Source organism: Mytilus galloprovincialis, chromosome 3 (assembly GCF_965363235.1).
Source record: "Mytilus galloprovincialis chromosome 3, xbMytGall1.hap1.1, whole genome shotgun sequence".
Classification (NCBI taxonomy): domain Eukaryota; kingdom Metazoa; phylum Mollusca; class Bivalvia; order Mytilida; family Mytilidae; genus Mytilus; species Mytilus galloprovincialis.
Genome location: NC_134840.1, coordinates 57,432,004 through 57,455,975, shown reverse-complemented (window position 1 = coordinate 57,455,975; position 23,972 = coordinate 57,432,004). Strand labels below are relative to the sequence as shown.

The following is a 23,972-nucleotide window of genomic DNA, read 5'->3' as shown; positions in this document are numbered from 1 at the left end:
CACATTGAACATAAAAAACAATCAACTTTTTCATTTAGTGGTATATAAATAGCAGGGAATTCCATCAGTATGTAAATCTCACTGGGGAAATACCCCTAGTTTTTAGTACGAAACTGTTTATAGCACCCTAGGTATACCTGTATTAAGAATAGAATAAGTTCTTGGAAAGTCTTCTATCGAGGTCACTTTATACAATGCGGACAGAAAGCCTACAAACTTGACACGAAAATTGATGATAGATAGATAATTGAAAGTCTAATATTTCCTGCAACTGGTATACCACATTACTAGCTTTTATTTTCTTTTCCATCTAACTTGACTTAATTTTATGTTATGTAAAAAATAAGTTCTAATAAAGATACCAATAGATCAAAGCATGCAGTAGGGATGCATATAAGAGAGGTTTATTCAGCAAATAACTAAAAGTTGGTCACCCTAACCTAAAATTTATGCTTTCTTTACTTAACATCCAAGATCTATTGATCACAACTAATCAAGTAACACCATAATGGACTTTGTCATCTGTTCATTAAAACAGACATTAAAATACCTTGCATTTAATGCTTCATTAATTTTTGTTATAAACTATATTCTTCAACATAACATAGCAACTAAGGGAACCAATGCTAACAGTTCTTAGTAGGTCACTGAGCATTCTATAAACCAGTAACCCTGGGGGGGGGGGGGGGGGGGGGGGTTATATATGAATCACTTGGTCTGTCTGTCTGTCTGTCTGTCTCTATGTCTGTTGGTTCATTCCTCTGTTCATTCATCCTTCTGTCTGTTTGTGCAAGTTGTGCCAAGTTCAAAACTTTTGATTCCCTTGACCTTGAAGAATATTAATGATACTTGATATTATTGTTGTCTAGATGGTGTGTCATGAAATAAGGTTAGATTTATATTCCTAACAGCGAGAACATTTACTTAAGATTTTCTTCCCATTGTCCGTTGTTATGAACAAACACCAGTTAGATTTTTATAGAAAACAATAGAATATTGAATAGTTGTTATACCTAAACACACTTAAGATCAGTTAAAAACAATTTGATGTCATTTTTTGTTTCTGTGTCAGTTATTGTTTATTTTCTCAGTGATCTTGTCTGTCAAAACTTAACTGTGGGAGAGACACTGCACAATTTGGAAAGGATAACTCTTGGGATTTTGGTGAAACTTTTAACAGTGATGTTTAGTTGTGTTCATATTTTTCAGAAGGCATCATTTATTTGTAAGTAAGTGTTATTTTCAACTTATTTCTTCTGGTATGAATATAATATAGTGTCAAAATAAAAATTTTGATATAACTAAGCTCAAAAGTTTGTGATGGGAATGGACCTCAAAATTTACCTTTTAGAGAAGTGTAATGCTGTTTGGAGGACTTTATTATCTTCTCTTTATACATTTTATATTTATTTTGTCAAAATAAGATAAAAAATAGTGATATAATAAAATATTTTTTCGGTATAATGTTTTGGATCCAGTTTTATGTGGTTTCCTTGATAATTGCTTGTTGTGAAATACCTGGTGCTGTTTCTAGTCCTTTCAGCAGTCTGAAGGGTAAAAACTATGATGTAAACAATGCTCTCAGATAGCATTGATTCGAAATAAAAACATTAGTAAACAAGTATGTTTGAAATTGACACCTGTTAATTGAAATTGATTGGATGTTATGAATATGTAATATTCGTCAGCCAGGTAATAATCAATCATTACATGTCAAACATGTCTTACCTGTTAAGGATAATAAGGAACCAAATCTGAGGTTTGTCTTATTTTTATATTTTTTTGCCAAATTGAGACAACAAACAAGCAATGCTTAAGCTTCTGAATTTATTTTTAGTCTATAAAACTTTCAGAAGTGTCATAGATTTATAAAAAACTCTCTTACTTTAAAATTTCTCATCTTCATTCATATCATACAATATTCAGATAAACACTCTGATGGTTAAATTTATTTATAGATATATATACTATATTCGTATAATGTATTTTTGATTGTGTTTGAAAATCACTGCCTGACAACAGTAGGCCAATGAAACAAGTGCCAGGCTAATGAAAACTTGGTAGGAATGTCATGAATGTCATGAATGTGTGTTTCATGCCTCCATTTAGAATGTTTATTTTTGACTTGGAATACATATGGATATATACAAGGGATCAGGTCACCAACAGTCCTGAATTATAAATGTTTTTATTATCCTGAATTTGTATGAAATATTTGTCGCTGTGTCAAATAACAATCATACCACCAACCTTTTTAGTGTTTTTTTTTCAAATTTTGATGACCAAGAACCTCTTAACTATTTTGTTTGAAATGACAGATTTGTTGAATTTGACTTGGACTTTCTGTTCTTGACTATCATTTTTTTTTTTTGTGAGATATACAAGGTATTAAACTTTTCCTGGTAACTTAAAATATAATTTGATATATATTTTGAATTGCATGTTGTTAGTTTGCCTCTGCTATATTTTGAAAGGGACAGTCTATACTAACTAAGTTCAGACTGTCCCTGATTTTGGCCATCATTTGTTTCCCTGTAGCAGTACCCTATAGGATCACCAATTACTCCCTCCGATTTAAAACGTATGTAAAAGTAGCCCTACTCTGACACAAAATAGTGCTTTTGATGTTCTTGTTTACTTAAACTAACCAACAAATTTGCAAAAATGAAACTTTTGGTGAAAGAGAAATATATTTAGACATTTTGAGTAAAAATTTACTTGTCTATGAGTTTGCATTAAAAATTGAAGATTAATGCGCTTCACAGTATACTAATTTAAGATTTCCAGAAAACCAGGGGTTATTTTTGGAGTACCTCTTTTTGAAGGTCAGTTTTTTTCTTAGAAGGCTTTAAATGTATGTTGAAAATTGGCATGCAGTAAGCTTATACATGTACAATTCATGATATACCTGGTTTCTATGAAGTTAAACTTAAGGTAAAATATTTAGAAAGCTGTGAAAATTGCAAAATTTGGTTGAACAGATAGGGATATTTAATTGGTGGTCTGACACCTATACAGAGTGATGTGACAGGGTATTTTTTCTGCTTCAGAGTAAAAATTATGTGAAGTAGATTTGAAGATATGCATATTCAAATTCTTAAGGATTGACAATCTTACATTTGTACTATTCCCTTATTTTTATTTGCAATTTATCGTAACTCTTACTTATCTTTTCAAATGAATATTAACAGATTACTATGTTGTTGTAGGATGTTGTCAACCAGAGTGTACGAGTAATTTGCCCAAATCAATGCCTGCTGAGGAGGTCATGCCGGTTATTCAGTCTAACCTAGATTATATGGAGGAGGATAAGCCACTTATACCAGGAGTCACTGTTAGAGCTGCAACTGCAGATAAATTGGTCCATATTTGTATTGAGAGCTTTTGTAAGTTGTATATGTAGACAAATTGGTCCATATTTATATTGAGACCTTTTGTATATTGTATAGGCAGATAAATTGGTCCATATTTGTGCTGAGAGCTTTTGTAAGTTGCATATGTAGATAAATTGGTCCATATTTTTATTGAGAGCTTTTGTAAGTTGTATACTAGCAATGACTAGTATGTAGATAAATTGGTCCATATTTGTATTGCGAGCTTTTGTGAGTTATATATTATGTAGAAAAATTGGTCCATATTTCATGATATTTGTATTGAGAGCTTTTGTAAATTGTAAATGCAGATGAATTGTTCCATATTTGTATTGAGAGCTTTTGTAAGTTGTATATGTAGATAAATTGGTCTATATTTGTATTGAGAGCTTTTGTAAGTTGTATATGCAGATAAATTGTTCCATATTTGTATTGAGAGCTTTTGTAAGTTGTATATGCAGATAAATTGGTCCATATTTGTATTGAGAGCTTTTGTAAGTTGTATATGCAGATAAATTGGTCCATATTTGTATTGAGAGCTTTTGTAAGTTGTATATGCAGATAAATTGTTTCATATTTGTATTGAGAGCTTTTGTAAGTTGTATATGTAGATAAATTGGTCCATAGTTGTATGTAGAGCTTTTGTTAGTTGAATATATATGTCCATATTTGTATTTAGAGCTTTTGTAAGTTGTATACCAGTATGTGATACAAGTATATTGTATGCATTGAGATGTCTGAAATTATTGGGAGAGCAAATAGCTACCAGACTTGATTAAATACACCTCTTATGCTCACTTAAAAGAATTAAAGTTGATCAACCAAACTATATCCAATTATTGGAGCACCATTACTTAACTATTGCAAATGTTAAAAGAAAAACAGAAAAATTGTTACATCATTGAGATGACATATTGTAACTTAAGTTTGGGGTATCTTCTTAACAAATCACGGTTGATAACCTTGCCTGCCATCCAACACAGATGTTTACTGTTACTTAAGTAGAAAATTTGTCTAATGACTTAAAAATAGTTATGAAAAATATGAAAAATCAGAATAAATTGCAAACAGATCTCCTCCCAAGCTATGATTGATGACCCAAACTTTTATTTAACATGACTTCCAATAGAAAATTTGACAAAAATAAAAAAGATATGAAGACAATGAAAGGATTATGCACTTCCAAATTACAGACATTTTAAATTTACAGTCCCCATTTAGAATTATTGTTGAATGCTCTAGCTACCAAACTTTGGCAGAGATTTAACATGACATGCATTAATCATTACTAAATTGGAAAATAAGGGGGGATTCAAGCAGTGATGTTAATATCTCCTAAACTTGCTGTGACAATTTTTTTGGTGATATAGTTATAGGGGAAAAGTTTTCTTTCAGAAATTAGTCTCATGTCAAAAGTCAAGAGTCAAAACAATCATACTCAATTCCTTCAAAATTTGGCTTTCTTTTCAAAAAATTTGATAATCAACAAACCAAATAATTCTATTATAGGATAGTTATATAACATTTTGAAAGCAAAAACTTCCTCCTACTATCTTTCAACAGAATATGGACAAACGAAGATAAAGTGATGCTTATCTTCTTTTACTTCAAATTTCAAATTTTACTTAATCATTGTCTCTTTATTTATTTTCATGTTTAGATAAACAGATAATACTGTGGATTCATTATTATTCATCATATACAAATTTTCATAGTTTCGAGGCTTAAGGTGAACCAAGAAATAAAATGTTCAACAAAAGACAAATTTTCTATAGGCTTGTATGCACACTTTTGTAAAACCATTTAATCAAATATCCACTACATGCAAATTTTGCTAAATCCACGAAAATTGGTACCCACGAAAATAAATGAATCCACTGTAACACTTATGGTTTTAGTACTAACTTGACAGCTTTACAAATTAGGCTATAATGATAAACTTGACTGTGTGAGACTGATGTAGGCTACTTTGATCCTCTACTAATTTTTTTTTTTTGAAGAGAAATCAATAATTTGACATGTCATCATCATGATATACATTTTATAATGTCTTTTACAGATTTAGCTAATATTTTTAAAAAATGCATGAAAACTGCATTGTGGACATTCACAGAATTTCACGCAAAATTATATTTGTCTGCATGTTGATGTACATGTTTCATGTCAGGAACCTTATAAGTGGTTGCTTTTGTTTATTCATTTTAATGGTTTTATGCCCATTTTGAAAATTTGGCTTGATTTAAGATTTTGGTATATTTAATTTATGTATCATAACTTTTTTTCTTACTATTGGAACAATTTTGAACATGACGGACATATCTTTGTCCTTTGGTCTATGGATAGTTGTCTCATTGGTAGTTATACAATTTCTCCTTATTTTGTATTTGGTATATATACACATATCTATTGTTGAAGACTCTATTTTAATGTCCATAATTTTGTTTTTGTAATCGGGTTGCTGTCTAATTTGATGATCAGAGATGATGGGCAAATATTTTGATTATAAAGAGATGTAGTGTACATCGAATACAAATGTTAAAACAACATGAACATACCATTCCAAGTTAAATTCACTTATATATTAAAACTGTAGGAGACATTACATTATCCACCCTTTTTATAATAAATTAAGATGTCATAATGCTTAAATAGTTTGTTTATGTCTGCATCAGTGTTTAAGTGTTTATGACATATAATGTGTTATAAAAGTACATGTATGTCTCAGGACAAGTGAACACTTTATACCTAATAACCGTACTGTCCTAATGCACTATGGATGGGTGTTGTTTTTTTAATTTTTTGTTTTTTTTTTTTCACTTGACTGATAAATATATTTGGCCACTATTTCCTGTCATTTGGATTTTTTTGTTAGTTTTTAGTTTAATATTTAACCTATTCATTGTGGTTTAACCACAGACTTTTTCCTTATTTTTTAACTCTCTATCCATGTTGGTTTTACCCCACAACTTTTCCTTATTTTTTATACATGTAATGTATATTATTTCTTTAATATCATGACAAAAGATTGTTTTATTATTGTATATATGAAGATTTTTTTCTTGATTATAATATTTTCTACATAACCTTGAACTCTAATGGAACATATTCAAGCTTAAACCTCATCATGTTCAATTTTATCAGTTCAATCAACTTATAAAGTAATGAGATATGTATGTAATAATGATATATAATGCAATAAAAAATTGCTATAAATACTTTGACCCAGATTTAGACGGTAGTAACAAATTGTTAATATTTTAATAATTTTTAGATTAGTTATTTTAATTTTACTATGTTAATTTAAAATCTATATAACAAGCAGGATGTACCAGTATCTACTAGTTTTAGGTAGATGTTTATTTTGCGTTTTTTTAAATCTGAAAAAGTCCTGAGACATACATGTACTTTTGATATATTACAACTGATGCAGACATGAAGAAGTTATTTTAGCATTATGACATCTTTATTAATTGTAAAATGGTGAATAATATAATGTCTCCTACAGTTTTTATATGTGAACAGAAAGTTATTACTTTTGTCTGTTTATATCGTTATTTTATAAAGCATAATATTAAAATAGTGACATGATCCAGGAATAAAGACATTCGAGGCAGATTTGAGAAAAGGCAGGGTGCTCAAGCCTTCCCATATGCATCTACATACATGGTTAATGCTTAGACTTTTTACATTTCCCACTCCAAACATTGCTTTGTTAAGGTGCCCTGGCCCCTTCTTTTTAGAAATAGTATATTTAACATCACAGGTACTTTACCACAAAACAGTCATTTCTCAGTATTTTTTAAATAGTTTGTCATTGCAGTGCCATACAAAAGGTCTATGTCTGTAAAATCAATACACACATCTTTTGAAAGTAAATCTAGCAAAACAGTTCACACATTTTGTTCCATTTATGACAAAATATTTGATATTGTAAAACAGTTGTCTTAAGAAGTTCTTAATCTTCATTAAAATGGGTTTGTTTTGTGTGCATTTTAATATTTTGTCATGCGTTCTACATTCATACTTATCTTGCTTCTTCTTACTAGAAACATCATCCTGATTATGTTCAATGTGTGCTGTACCCACTGCATCTCAATTAGGTGGAAGAAGGAGGTGTGGGGTCAGTGGCGGATTCAGGGTGGGGTTGGGTTGAAGGGTTTGGAATTCCCAACTTTTTTTGGAACCCCTCTTTTGAAAATGGCTGGATCCACCCCTGGGGGTTTGAAGTTATATTAGTACGGGTATTTCGTTTTAGCATCTCTCCCCTCCTCCATTTAAATTCAAGCTTAAAAACAAATCTGATTTAAAAATATTTAATGTACCCTCATTATTACATTGTGTATATTTGCCCCAGATTTGACATTGTACACTAAATCACTAAATATTATATTGTGTATAGTTGACATTGTACACTAATTATAACATTATGTATATGTACACAAGAGTTGACATTGTACACTAATTATTACATTGTGTATGTTTACACAAGATTTGACACTGTACTCTAATTATTACATTTTGTATATTTCCAGCCAAAGAAGGAGACCTGATAGAGGACACAGAATACCCTAATGTGATGTATCTGATGCATGCGTGGTTCATCTCCTCAGAAGATTTAGCAGAAACATTTATTGATCTGTATCCTTCGTTAGACATATTGTTAACCTGACATCACACTTTTAGTTTCCACATTATATCCATACTCTCTGCTCATTTTTTGTAATTTTTTCCTTTTCAATTTCATTTCTGTTTTTTTTTTTCAAAAAGAACCTCAGAGCTTGTCAGATTTCTTAGAAAAAAAATGTGAATTTTTAAGTCATATGGTTAAAATCTTAGTGAAGGATAAGCTAGGTTCAACTGCAGCAAATAGCATCATTGGGGAATAGGTTGAAATAATGCTTTATGAGTAAACTAAATATAGATTTATATTAAGATTTCAGACATTGGGGAAAGGAATGAGAATCACTGAAAAGGAAAAAGGGCTCAGTTGGTTTATTTTGCTATAAGTTTGACATAAACTATTAATTTGTGCTATATAATAAGGAAAGGTTCCCTTAGACTTCAGAAAATTGTAAAAAAGGTATTATTTTACTAGGGATACAATTACAGGCTACTAACGTGAAGTTCTTCTAATGCACCTTCTAATTACAACCTAGCATTTTGATTATGATGGTTCAGTACTGGTGGTTACCATTGTCAAGTTCGCCGAATCCACCTTCAGTTCTTGAATTAGGGTGGTTTGGTACTGCAGTTTACTATTGTCAAGTTCTCCTTTTCCACCTTCTAGTTACAACCTAATACATGTAGTTTGATTATGATGGTACAGTATTGGTGGTTACCATTGTCAAGTTTGCCAAATCCACCTTCAGTTCTTGAATTAGGGTGGTTTAGTACTGCAGTTTACTATTGTCAAGTTCTCCTTTTCCACCTTCTAGTTACAACCTAATACATGTAGTTTGATTATGATGGTACAGTATTGGTGGTTACCATTGTCAAGTTTGCCAAATCCACCTTCAGTTCTTGAATTAGGGTGGTTTAGTACTGCAGTTTACTATTGCCAAGTTCTCCTTGTCCACTTTCTAGTTAAAACCTAATACATGTAGTTTGATTATGATGGTTCAGTACTGGAGGTTACCATTGTCAAGTTTGCATAATCCACCTTCTAATTACAACCTATCAGTTTAATAAATCTTTAACTACATGTACTAATGGGTACTGTAGGAGGTCCACTGGAATTTTCAAGGAGGATTTCTTGGTATGGTTCTCCTAGTTCACTTTCTAATTACTACCTAACTGACTTAATCAGGGTGGTTACTATTGTTCAATATACCATAGTCATTTATCAACTAGTTTCATGTTTTTATTGATGGTATTTACATCTGATTCTCAATATCAATTTTGCAATGAGGCAAGTCTATACATTTATAAACAGACTGATGAATTTTTCACATTAATAGTTAATGTATGTCATGAGGAAATGGAAGAATTTATTGACGAAACGTGATGACAGATTTATTAGCATTACAATGTTTTCAAAGCTGACATTTAAGAACATTTTGAAATTAACATTTAATTGAGTAATTTGCAAGAATGCTGCTACTGGAAATAAGATGTTGAATTTTTTTTTTTAAACTTATGGTTTTGATTTGCCTTTTTTCTAATTGTATGTAATTTTAGAAAGCTATCTGCTTTCTGCAGATTTCTGTTATAGAATGTAGAGAACAAATTGTCATTAAACAAATGTGTTTACATAGGGTATAGGTTTCCATTTTTTTCAAAGTGAATCTGAGCTAGTGCCTCTCAATATAATTGACCTATAGCTTTATAATTTTGTATATAGATTTGTCACATTACTTGTGTTTCACAGTTTAGTGCCTTTGATTGAGTTTGAAAGAACTATATTTTTGTATGTCCTTGTTTTGTGATAAGTGACCTAAAACCATAGACTTGAGTAGTGATTTGTACTCACTTAATTAAGTATCCATGCAGTGAAAATATGGGAATTCTGACCTACATATTATGCTTCATTTGATACATTAAGCTAGAGGTTCAAAGTTCATTTTACAGATCCCATGTATTTCATTATACAACTATGTGTAAGAATGCAACTGGGAGTATACAATACTCTTCCTAAACATAGATGATTCTGATTTACATGTTATGCTCTATTTACTTATATTGAGTTTTATGTCTGGGATAATTTCTCAGATATTCAGTGAGCCACAATATAGTAACATGGCATAAGAGTATAATTAGGTTGTACAACTGTGTTAAATATTATTAGGTCAGGATTACATTTTATGCTTCAGTTCAATTGTAAGATGCTTAGTGACAGTTCAGTTGGTTTTTTTTTCACTCTGAAATTGAATTTTACTGAAAGAACTGTTTGTATTATTATAGTTTAATCAAGCCCTGGCCATTTGTTGCCAATGGTAGATAACGTGTGATTTTTGAATTGTGAACTTTATAAATGTTTTTGAGACCACAGCCTTTCTGGAGCCTACAATGTATGCCTTAAGTTAATTTTGTGAATTTTATTAATATTGAAAAAATTAATCATAAATGACATTTATATCAAAATACCATATTTAATGAATTTGATTGGTCGCTGAAGGGTGTGCATATTTTGGTTCATATCATTACAAGAGGTTTACTAAAGGGCATGTATTTGCTAGTGCAATATGCTGTTATTTCTAATACATGAGTTGTTTTGCCCTTAACTATAACCAGCTACCAAAATTGTCACGAAACCATAGAATGTACTAAAGATGTGTGTGACCACCTGCCTTCGGATGCGGAATGTGAAATACAGATTTACAAGGCAAAAATCTGTTATGCTGTAAGGTATGGAAGAAATAAGAACTAGGTTTAGAAGCACATGCAGATACTTATCCAAGAATAAGTACAGAAGCTTATTTAAGGAGCTTCAGACTGGTTTATATTGATTAAATTTGTCTGATGTTTTGAAAAAAATGCCAAACAATTGATTCCCCTCTTTGATTTTAACGATATAGAATTTGGCATATAGGTCTATTGAAACAAATAGATATAAATAATACTGGAGCATTATCTAAGATGATTTCAAAGATATGATATAGAATAGGTTGAGGCAAGGTGTATTTTCAAAGTTCTTAGAGTGCCTTAGGATATATATACTGTGGTTTCATTATTGTACCTTCAGTTTCAATTTTAAAGGATTAGTCTTATGGAGACAAAAAGACAAAAATTGACAGTATTTAAAACACAGCTATTTTGTTTTTGTTTTGCAAATTGTTATTATTATTTTGAAATAACAAAGATTACACAAAAAATAAGTTTCTCTAAAACATGTAATTCTTCCAAACAAGAAAGCCATCCCTTCTCATGCACTAAAAAGTAGTCTTCAGAAGATTTTCTATCTCTCGAGACAATTTTTACTTATAAATCCTTTTACTAATAATTAATTCATAGTTCCTATCTATACTTAGAACAAAACATAAATAGATAACAAAAAATAAATACTCTTTACGTAGATGAAACCTTAAGGTCAATTCAAGAAGAAATCATTTTCTTATTCCCTCTTATATCTTACTCAGCAGTTCAATCTACCAGTTAGTAGCAAGCTAGAAAATTTCATAATCTTGTTTAGAATTTGAGCTCAATAATTGATTTTTTGTGTGAAGTAAAAAGGCTGAGTCTTGTTGTTATATTGACAATTCTAGATGGCTGTGTATCAGCGACAGATTAGACTTGATTGACGTCAAAATGATGCTGTTGCGTTTTGTTAGATTTGCTCAAGTATTCTTTTACAAGGAAAATAATATCAATAAATTTTAAATATGCATTGACAAAATATCAATATTGCCCGTGTGAAAAACGACATTAATATATTTTTTTATGTTGTAAAAAACAATAGTGCAAATTAATGCGACAGACATTTAATAAAGGGACTTAATACATCTGAACAAAAGAAAACATGAAATATTGACTTTTACGTAAAATGTGCTTGTCACTTGTTGTTTTTTCCAAGCTCATTGTAGGGATTTCAATAAATTATATATTTAAATGTGTTCCTTGCTAGGAAGATTCCACATATGGTATATTAAGCCATGGTTGAATAAAATATGAAAGATGCTCTGTGAAAAAAAAGCAATCATAAATAATTCAAAAGTGGGAACTAGCAGACTGGAAAGAAAAATAAATATTATAAGGATTTTTTTTTTTTTTTATAAATTAGTTATTATTTCCACTCATGCTTATCTAACATGTTATGCAAGTTTTCACATGAAAGTTACCTACATATTAATTAGAATCACATCTGAGATTTAAATGAGCAATTTTACAGGTCAAATCTTGATGCTGCATGCATGCATAAAGAGGACAGTTGTACTTAGAATTATTCAAAGAAGTTATATTTTTTTAGTACATGTTATACATATGTTACATGCGAAAAATGAAAATTGTATAAAAAGTAATGCTCTTACAGAAATCCTGATCCAAATCAATGCTAAAAAGTTTCTGAACATTTACCACTTAATTTTGCTTTCCCCTATTTACTGGTGAATTTATTAACCAAAGATCTACAAATTGCCAAATAATATCATAAGGACCTATGAGCTACGGGTCGGCAGCTATGAACTTTTTAATTTCTCACTAAAACAAAGTAAAAACACAAATATAAGCAACAAAAAAAAATAATGTCGTAAAATTTTGTTATAGAGGACATATTGTTTAGTCATTTTGATGTAAAAATGAACAAATATTTCACTCATTAAACATTGATATAATCAATTCCTGTTATTTTTTTTTAATATAGATACTGGATAACTCACTTTCCTGTGCATTTTGACCTTGATAATAGGTTAAAAACTGTTGTGAAGAGATTAGGATCTCTTTTGCTGTCAGAAGGAAACACCAGCTTTAAAGAACTCATTGATCTTTCAAAAGTGTAAGTATTATATAAATGTTAAAAAAGATTGGATGTGTGATAGAAATGCTTATGAAATAAAACACCAGAAATATTCTACAGCAAGTAACTTTAATACTCAGGTCATTATGATAGGGATGAGGACAGAACAAGAGCTCAGTAGTCCCAAAACTTGAATTCTGCTTCTAAAAACTTGTAAATTAGTACCCAGCTAATGACTTTTGTGCTAAATTTATGTAAAAAGTTTGAAATTACTGATTCCTTTCTTGTTTTGGAAACTTATATAAAAATTTAATCAACAGATTGCAACAACAAAAAGACACATGGAAGAACTGAACCAAAATATTTGGTTCATTTACACAGTTTAATTAGTTTCTAGTTTAAACATTATTTTATTCAAAGAAATAGAATTGGATTTGGCAACAGGCAGAGCCTATGTAAGCCTTTTCCATTTAGGGAGACATAAGTCCACATCACATGTTTATACAAAGCAAGAGGACATTGGTCATGCTACTATATCCTATACATGTAGATATTCACCTTGTCATAATGCACATGTTTAGACAAAGATTGAATTAATCCTTCCTTGACTATGATAGACTAAAGTGATCTGCAAATTAGATTTAGACCAGGTACATCTCCCCTTTAGACAAGATCACACCTAATAGCATATAATCAGACCAGATACATCTCCCCTTTAGACAAGATCACACCTAATAGCATATAATCAGACCAGATACATCTCTCCTTTAGACAAGATCACACCTAATAGCATATAATCAAACCAGATACATCTCCCCTTTAGACAAGATCACACCTTATAGCATATAATCAGACCAGATACATCTCCCCTTTAGACAAGATCACACCTAATAGCATATAATCAGACCAGATACATCTCCCCTTTAGACAAGATCACACCTAATAGCATATAATCAGACCAGATACATCTCCCCTTTAGACAAGATCACACTTTATAGCATATAATCAGACCAGAAACATCTCCCCTTTAGACAAGATCACACCTAATAGCATATAATCAGACCAGATACAGCTCCCCTTTACACAAGATCACACCTAATAGCATATAATCAGACCAGATACATCCCCCCTTTAGACAAGATCACACCTAATAGCATATAATCAGACCAGATACATCTCCCCTTTAGACAAGATCACACCTAATAGCATATAATCAGACCAGATACATCTCCCCTTTAGACAAGATCACACCTAACAGCATATAATCAGACCAGATACATCTCCCCTTTAGACAAGATCACACCTAATAGCATATAATCAGACCAGATATAAATGTAAGACACTCAAACAGTATGTATACTTCATTTTGTATTATTTAAAAATAGTAACCAAATGAATGTTTTCATGCAGTTTGATGTTTTCATGACAATGTTGGTCTTTTTTTTCAGTCCCTCCTATGATTGGATGAGAAACATGTCAGTGAGAAGTTCTGCAATGCGACATAACCGTAAAGTTTCCTTGGTGTTTAATCATTTAGAACCGTTGGAATTAGCAGAACATTTAACTTTTTTGGAATACAAGGCTTTCAGGAGGATATATGTAAGTTTATTTATTGACTGAAGATTTTTGAAGGGGGAGTCTAGGGACTTGTCATATTTGGTCATGGCTATTCTAACATAAAGATGAAATTTTATCATATTAGATCTCAATGACCAAATTGAGCAAGAAAATGACATTAAGTTTATATAACTTTTGTTATGAAATGATGGTATATGTGCTCATAGATACAACATTTTACAATCTTGTTGCATCTTTGGACTCACCAGTTTTGGAAATGATGAGTCCAGACTGATTTTCGTGAGTCTTGGACTCATCGCGTCACCTTAGTGAGACCCTATGTTGACAGTACTTTCAAAACCATCTATCATTGACTTAAACAAATCACACAATAATTAAAGATTGTGTTATATGTTTAAATAAAAGAGGTGACAAAACAAAACCAAATACAAGCGTATACTAATTTAAGATGGTTTCATTAAATCTTACTGTCCTTATTTACTTTTATATTATTTACTTCTACCTTTATAACATCAATTATTTATACTATACCCATACAAGACATTTAGTAATTGATAAATATTATGAATAATGATGAAAGCTTTATTACTATTTCTTTGATGTATATTATATTTAGGCTAGGGATTTTGTATCATTCGGGTGATGCATGTTGTACAAAACTTTCTAGTATTGGAAAATTGTGATGATCTCAACTAAAGGAATTACCATTGCTTTTATAATGTCAAATTACAATACACATGTGACTTGATGTCATTTATCTTACATTTGACATTTAAATTTGATGTAAAAATGGCTATTGTTATATCTCTGTGATGAAGATTATACCGGGTGTTTGATCATTTAGGATGGCACACTTCACTGGTGTAAATAAATATTTGTTTGGTCAACAGCATAAAGTGATTGTTTGTCCTAATAAAAAGAGTCATTGATTAAATTATAGATTATAAAAGTGTATAAAGGTCACTGTCTCAAGTTTAATGTGTATATGGCTTCAAAATTTGCTGAAATTGACGTAAGTCAGCTATTATTCATCAGATAATCAAACAATTGTCCAATCAAGCATATATATTTACAAGATGAATCCTTTATCTCACTAAGGAAGGAATGCATAGAAATTGTCATTCTTTTGATATTGTCTTTTGTTCTGAAGTGTAAAATTATTGACCTGTAACACAGATGGTAGGCTGTCACAGTCATATTTAATAGTTAAATGGTCCAATTTCCATTTAGGTGGAAAACTATATCTTTGATATAGATATTTCCCCACTAACTGGAGTAGGAGTATAAATGCTAAGTGTTTGCTCAATTCTATTGAGTGCTTTAAAAACAACACATTCTTCTTTACTGATATTCTGCATCTTTTTTAGTGAGCTTTTCCCATCACTTTGCGTCCGGTGTCCGGGCTCCGTCGTAGTTAATTTTTACATAAATCTTCTCCTCTGAAACTACTGGGCTAATTAAACCAAACTTGGCCACAATCATCATTGGGGTATCTTGTTTAAAAAAATGTGTCCGGTGACCCGGCCAACCAACCAAGATGGCCGCCATGGCTAAAAATAGAACAGTGGGTAAAATTGTTTATCAGGTCAAGATCTATCTGCCCTGAAATTTTCAGATGAATCTGACAACCCGTTGTTGGGTTGCTGCCCCTGAATTGGTCATTTTTAGGAAATTTTGCTGTTTTTGGTTATTATCGTAAATGTTATTATAGATAGAGATAAACTGTAAACAGCAATAATGTTCAGCAAGGTAAGATTTACAAGTAAGTCAACATGACCGAAATGGTCAGTTGACCCCTTTATGAGTTATTGCCCTTTATAGTCAATTTTTAACCATTTTTCGTAAATCTTAGTAATCTTTTACAAAAATCTTCTACTCTAAAACTACTGGGTCAAATTAATCCAAACTTGGCCACAATCATCTTTGGGGTATCTAGTTTAAAAAAGTGAGCGGTGACCCGGCCATCCAACCAAGATGGCCACCACGGCTAAAAATAGAACAAAGGGGTAAAATGCAGTTTTTTTGCTTACAACTTAAAAACCAAAGCATTTAGAGCAAATCTGACACGGGGGTTAAATTGTTTATCAGGTCAAGATCTATCTGCCCTGAAATTTTCAGATGAATCTTAAAACCTGTTGTTGGGTTGCTGCCCCTGAATTGGCCATTTTAAGGAAATTTTGCTGTTTTTGGTTATTATCTTAAATGTTATTATAGATAGAGATAAACTGTAAACAGCAATAATGTTCAGCAAGGTAAGATTTACAAGTAAGTCAACATGACCGAAATGGTCAGTTGACCCCTTTATGAGTTATTGCCCTTTATAGTCAATTTTTAACCATTTTTCGTAAATCTTAGTAATCTTTTACAAAAATCTTCTCCTCTGAAACTACTGGGTCAAATTAATCCAAACTTGGCCACAATCATCTTTGGGGTATCTAGTTTAAAAAAGTGTCCCATGACTCGGCCATCCAACCAAGATGGCCACCACGGCTAAAAATAGAACAAAGGGGTAAAATGCAGTTTTTTTGCTTATAACTTAAAAACCAAAGCATTTAGAGCAAATCTGACACGTGGTTAAATTGTTTATCAGGTCAAGATCTATCTGCCCTGAAATTTTCAGATGAATCTGACAACCTGTTGTTGGGTTGCTGCCCCTGAATTGGTAATTTTAAGGAAATTTTGCTGTTTTTTGTTATCTTGAATATTATTATAGATAGAGATAAACTGTGAACAGCAATAATGTTCAGCAAAGTAAGATTTACAAATAAGTCAACATGACCAAAATGGTCAATTGACCCCTAAGGAGTTATTGTCCTTTATAGTCAATTTTTGTCGAGCCTTCGACTTTAGTCGAAAAGTGAGACTAAGCGATCCTACATTCCGTCGTTGTCGGTGTCGTCGTCGGCGGCGTCCACAAATATTCACTCTGTGGTTAAAGTTTTTGAAATTTTAATAACTTTCTTAAACCATACTGGATTTCTACCAAACTGGGACAGAAGCTTGTTTAAGATCATAAGATAGTATCCAGAAGTAAAAATTCCATTTTTTCCGTATTTTACTTATAAATGGACTTAGTTTTTCTGCGGGAAAACATTACATACACTCTATGGTTAAAGTTTTTAAAATTTAAATAACTTTCTTAAACTATCCTGGATTTCTACCAAACTTGGACAGAAGCTTATTTATGATCATAAGATAGTATCCAGAAGTAAATTTTGTGAAAATAAAATTCCATTTTTTCCGTATTATACTTATAAATGCACTTAGTTTTTCTGCGGGAAAACATTACATCACTCTGTGGTTGTAGTTTTTAAAATTTTAATAACTTTCTTAAACTATCCTTGGTTTGTACCAAACTTGGACAGAAGCTTGTTTATGATCATAAGATAGTATCCAGAAGTAAATTTTGTAAAATGACAAATCCATTTTTTCCATATTTTACTTTAAATAGACTCTTTTTCTGCCAGGAAACAACACATTCACTCTGCGGTTAAATTTTTAAAAATTTTGATAACTTTCTTATACTATTTTTTATTTGTACCAAACTAAGACAGAAGCTTGTTTATGATCAAAAGCTAGTATCTAGAAGGAAATTTTGTTAATATTTTGTACCTGTGTATCTGTATTTTACTTATAAATGGACTTAGTTTTTCTTCCAGTTAACATTACATCCAGTCTGCAGTTAAAGTTTTTAAAACATTTATTAGATTCATAAACTATCCAGGATTTTTTACCAAACTTGGACAGAAGCTTCCTACAATCCAAACATGGTATCAAGCGGAATATTTTTATTGATTTTTTCCCTCATTTTTGTTGATCCTGCAATTTACAGCAAAAGTAGGCGAGACACTGGGTTCCGCGGAACCCTTACAAATTTTTAACAATTTTCATAAAATTTGTAAATTTTTACTAACCTTTTCCACTAAAACTACTGAGCTAAGTTCATTATAGATAGAGATAATTGTAAGCAGCCAGAATGTTCAGTAAAGTAAGATGTACAAACACATCACCATCACAAAAGCACAATTTTGTCATGAATCCATCTGCTTCCTTTGTTTAATATTCACATAGACCAAGGTGAGCGACACAGGCTCTTTAGAGCCTCTAGTATTTCATCTTGTCAAATGTCTGTGTGAACTGTCCTCACTTATTGTCTGTCCTCTGTTAACTTTTCTCATATCTGTTGACTTCTCTGAAATGGAAGTGTTCTTTTTCAAATTTTTGTTTTGTACTTATTGAACTAAAATATGGCCGACAGAGGCAGTTATTGATTCTGATTGGTTAATTTTCAAATGGAAGGTCTTTTATATGAATATATCATTGAACCTAATAGGAAATTTTTCTTGAAAAAAGTCTAATCTGAACCAAATCGACCAGTCATAATGTGAAGATGGGTGTTTGCTTAACACTATCTTTTGTGTTGATAGGATGAAATTTTTACTATTGAAACATTTTTCATTTTGCTGGTCAATTTTCAAACTTTTTTGATAAATTCCAAAGCCGACTGTTTTTAAACTTTATAAAATTGAAAATAATGAGATCCATAACTGTGAATTCATTATTATTCTTGGGATACCAATTTTAATGGATTACTTGGGTACAGATGAAATATCAAAAAGACAAACTTAACCTTGCCAATCTGAGCTAAATTTAAAATGAAATGCACCACATAGAATTTCTGTTACTTGCTTTCTTGAAAATTTCTCATGTTATATAAGACACCTGAATAAATGCTTCTTCCAACATACTCTTTAATTGTCACACAACATGTGTAATTTGTTTATATGGCAATAAAGATTATTATTTGATAATTTTAAATAGTTTTAAAATTCAAAAATGGATAGATAGGGCATTTAATTGTGCCTACTCTAAGGAAGGTTGAATTTTCTTATCCCAGGCATAGATTACCTTAGCCGTATTTGGCACAACTTTTTGGAATTTTGGAACCTCAATGCTCTACAACTTTATACTTGTTTGGCTTTATAAATATTTTGATATGAGCGTCACTGATGAGTCTTATGTAGACGAAACGCATGTCTGGCGTACTAAATTATAATCTGGTGATAACTATTGGATTTGTAATAGGCTTGGAAAGTGCTAATGGTTGACATTATTCATAAATCCAGGATGACTTATCAAAGTTTTTAGGTATAAAAATAAGAAAATGTGTTATGATTGCCAAATAGACATTTCTTCTCCAGAGCCTGAATGGCATAGAAGTTAAGAACTACATGTCACAGTATGGTCTTCAACAATGAGCAAAATCCACAGTGCATAGTAAGCTTTTAAAAGCCTTGAAAAGACAATTGTAAAACTATTCAAACAAGAAAACTAACCACCAGCTTTATGATCATAACAAACAGCAACCCTCAATTACAAACAGATTTAGGCTGAGGAAAACAGATTTGCTGGTGCCACATACTTGCTCTCACTTAAAGAGAGCTGTGGTGTAGTGGTTAGTGCATCGGACTACTAACACAAAGGTTCCTGGTTCGATTCCCGTTTGGGATGAAAATTTCAGGAACTCAATATTCGGCTCTCCCTTGACACCATCTGCGAGTATGGTCTTGAGGAAACAATGATAGTCCATCGGAAGGGGACGATAAGTGGCTGACCCTTGTTAAAAGAGAGCCATATCTCTTGCACGTTAAAGACACCCTTGTAGATTTCGAAAAAGAGTAGGCTAATGCCGCTACAAGGCAACACTGATGCACCCGCAAAGTGGAAAGGGATTAATATAAGTTGCAAAACTTGTTTCACAATCCACTATAAATAAATATGTTTAAACTAAACTAAACTTTAAAGGGACAGTGGTGTAACAGTAAAACATGAGAACAAACTACAGAAATGTGTTTAAAAAGGCCTTCAATTTTATGTTGTAGTGAAAATGTTGTTATGATATTTTTGATTGAATGTGATACACACTTAAATTATCTACGTCATTTTTTTGTTATCGCAACAACTAGAAAAGATCTTTATTTCCTGTTTGATGTCAAGATATAGGTTAGTTATGGTATATGACACTTTTTCACTCCAGGTCAATACTATTTATGGAATATATGTAATACCTTCTCTGGGTTCAACAAAACAAGTGACAGGATAAAAGCTGTATATATTTTGTCAGTGGAAATATTTTGTAGGGAGTAAGGTCATTTGAAAATTATGACAAGGCATTACCTACATTGACTTTCAATAGTTATCAAAGGTACCAGGATTATAATTTAGTACGCCAGACGCGCGTTTCGTCTACATAAGACTCATCAGTGACGCTCATATCAAAATATTTATAAAGCCAAACAAGTACAAAGTTGAAGAGCATTTGATGATTTTAAATGGCAGAAGTTCGGTCAGAATGGCCAGTGTTTCTTGCACTTGTAACCCTGAAGAAATTTTAGTTATAGCATGATGCAGTTTCAGTTTTATCAATCGTCTATGATTTTCCCATTGCATATCAGTACTTATATTTTCTACAAAACTTGCTGATATCAGATACTATTACAAAATGGAGTTTTCTTACTTATCAATTTTAGCCTAGCTTAGTGGACAGTTCTAGTGTTCCTAGATTTTATCTATGTAGGTTTAATAAAAAATCAAATATTCAGCTAAATACAAAAAGGTACAACTATCATAAAACCTAGCCTGCAGGAAAATAGATTTCTACAGAAATACAATTTAACTCTATCCACAAGAATAAATATATCAACAATATTTCTTTAATTTCAGTTTACAGATTTCAAAAACTATGCAATCACAGCTTCATTGAAAGACAATGCCAAATTAGAGAGGTCCATAGCTTTGTTTAATGGATTATCACAGTGGATACAGTGTATGGTCCTAAGTAAAACCACACCACAGCAACGAGCTGATGTCATTGTCAAGTTTGTTAATGTAGCAAAGGTTGGTAATTTAGACAAGTAGGCCATATTAGTGTACAGTATTGTTAGAAAGAAACAAATCTGACCACCCTTTAATAAGGACAATAATAGTTATAATGTAAAATATATAATAAAAAAAAATCAGAGAAGGTATATTGTTAAACTTTTAATGTAAAAACAATGTAAAATGATGGTTTAGCTACATTTATTTCTCTATTTAAAAAGTTGTGGACTAAATGCCCCCTCTGTATTCCATCTTCCTCATCCTTAAGAGAAAGAATTACTTCCAAATATAATCTATAGGATGCACCCACAGTCTTTCAAAGAGTTGCAGGAAAGATTTCTATCCTAATCCATGTATGAATGTTTATTATATCACCATATCTGTTGGCCATTGTCTGTGGAGATGAAAATGTTGGTAATTAACTGTGTCTCATATTTAGGTCAGTGTCACCAACCAGTCAGCAGTCACTTCAAAATCCTATAATTTGACATGATGAATTTTCTATCAATCATACATCACATGGATTGTTGTCTCCTTTACTGTATGTGATTTTATGGGGATTTTTTTTTCTCAGCATCCTTTTTTTCCCCTGGATATTTTTAATTAAAAGAACTTCAAACAAAATATTGGTATGAATTCAAAATCATCTTTTAAATTAAGATTAATCCTACCTAAGATTTGACAGTATGTTGTGTGTCACTGGGTCAATCGATAAAAACAGGGACATCTCTTGTCGATCAAAAATCAATTCTCATACACAGCGAACTTCTTATAATTTAATTGCTTTCTATATCTCATCTCAGATCGTATCATATGGCAGGTTTTTAGTGCATAAAGTTGTTTTTCATTTTTTCATTTAAATAATTTCACTTTTTCCTGTCTTGCTTTCATTCAGTATGTAAAGGAAATCAGTATTAAGATAAATAAAAGATAAAAAAAAAAAGAAAACAATAGAAGAAAACGGAAAAAAGAAATGATTTTATCTAGCACTTAAACTTCTATTTTTAGAAAAATAATGACATATTGTTGTTACACTACATTTGTACCTGTACTTAATACTGACTAAAGAGGTGAATGGAACCTAGGTGTTAATAAGTATATTTATAAGTGTGGGAGGGTAATCATTTTTGTATTTTACATGAAAGAGGGTGATAATTTTTAATGTTTTCCTCTGGGAGGAGGCGATAATTCTTATTTTCACCTTATGCTGAAAACACCAAGTTATATAAGACCGATGATATTGATTCTTGTGAATGTCAAATGTTAGATGCATGTCTGTTACTACTATTAAACTGACAACTTTACTGCTTACAGAAGCAAATATAATCACTTTGACCTTTACAAAAGTTGATGATTCAATGACCATAGTTAATGGGCTACTGTGAAAATCACAATGCTTAATATCGGACTTTAATAAAGTTCACATCAATCCAGCATATGAAATGACCTTTGGTATTTTATGTGAAATAAATTCTTAATTGATACAGTTGTTTTTTTCTTATTTAAAGATCTAATCATGGTAATCAGCCAGTTGAGATTAATTGTTCTTGTGTCTTCAGTATTACCCAACAAGGAAAGTCTGAAATAACCATGAATTCTGACATTTTAAAAAGCTATTTAAGATATAATTCATGGCGCTTAGGGTCATAAGGAAGTTAAAGGTACTGGCAATTATCTCTCAAAAAGGAATGTACCAAAGGACAGAGTTTAAGATGACCAATCCATTTACTGCCTTTAAGACACAAATTATCTTTTGTTTTAAGGAACTGTTTAATTTTCAAAAAAAAGTTAGTTTTTGAGACCCCCCAATTCTTGTTGTCCTAATAGTCTTTTCAAAACCTAAAACAGCTCAGAAAAACATGGAAATTTCAACTGTTAGTACTTTAAAAAACCTTGACACTTAAAAAATATAAATCTTTCAGTTAAATGTCAAAATCTTTTTTGTTAAAATAAAAATATTTATGAGGACATTTTGCAATATATGATTACTGACCACCTGTCTTGGTCCATATACTTAAATGTACCAGCTTATGTTCAATAATATAAATACCTGTACCTATAATATTTTTTATAGAAAATCTTGAATTTTGCACAAAAAAAACATCAGTCTGATATTGTGTTATCATTTATGACAAAAATAAAACTTTAAAGGGGCACTAGCTACGAGATAAACAAAAAATCCAAAGTAAGATTTTTTTTTGTTCAATCAATAATGAAAATGAAATAGGGAAATAATAATTCGCTTTTAGCAGCCAAAATGGTTCAATCTTGTCAAATTAAGCGAAGAAAAATTGTTAATTACTTATTCACTTGCAAGTGAATAACTCAACCTCATTAAATCTGTATTCATGTGAACTTTATTTTAACCCCTAGCTAGAGATTGCCAACGCATGCATTGTACGTGTACTTGTTATTTAAAGAAAAACAAAGTCAACAATGAAAGTTAAACTACAATAAATCTTTTGATTACTGATTCGATCCATATAAAATCATTCTTATACGGTTTTAAACAATGAGTAGCATATATTTTTAATCTATAAAATAAAATCAAACAGACCTATAAAAATCCAATTGCACGTGTTGGTTTAATCTATTCTAGCGATGTTTACATCGCTTATATGGTCATCTGAGGTCAAATCGAAAGTTAATTAGATGGCGTCAGCACTAAAATACACACTAAATGAATCTACATATTATCTACCCCATGCTCTGTAGACTGTTTATTTTAAACTTTTGGTAGTTTGAATAAATGTTTT

General features: G+C 31.2%; 1 protein-coding gene across 9 annotated transcripts in view; it reads left to right on the top strand.

Moving 5' to 3' along the window:
* The window catches only part of LOC143068427 (ras guanyl-releasing protein 3-like), a 102,167-nt gene that overhangs the window by 55,939 nt on the left and 22,256 nt on the right, over positions 1 to 23,972 (top strand). For 6 of the 9 annotated variants that reach the window (XM_076242482.1, XM_076242483.1, XM_076242481.1 and 3 more), the window contains 6 exons: positions 3,210 to 3,386; positions 7,904 to 8,009; positions 10,602 to 10,715; positions 12,667 to 12,798; positions 14,208 to 14,358; positions 21,061 to 21,234. In XM_076242482.1, the coding sequence (XP_076098597.1) occupies positions 3,210 to 3,386; positions 7,904 to 8,009; positions 10,602 to 10,715; positions 12,667 to 12,798; positions 14,208 to 14,358; positions 21,061 to 21,234 (854 nt within the window). Of the gene's footprint in view, positions 1 to 1,739; positions 1,760 to 3,209; positions 3,387 to 3,866; positions 3,916 to 3,949; positions 3,966 to 7,903; positions 8,010 to 10,601; positions 10,716 to 12,666; positions 12,799 to 14,207; positions 14,359 to 21,060; positions 21,235 to 23,972 lie in introns of those variants that run through there. The other 3 variants (XM_076242485.1, XM_076242487.1, XM_076242489.1) reach the window with 3 other exon arrangements.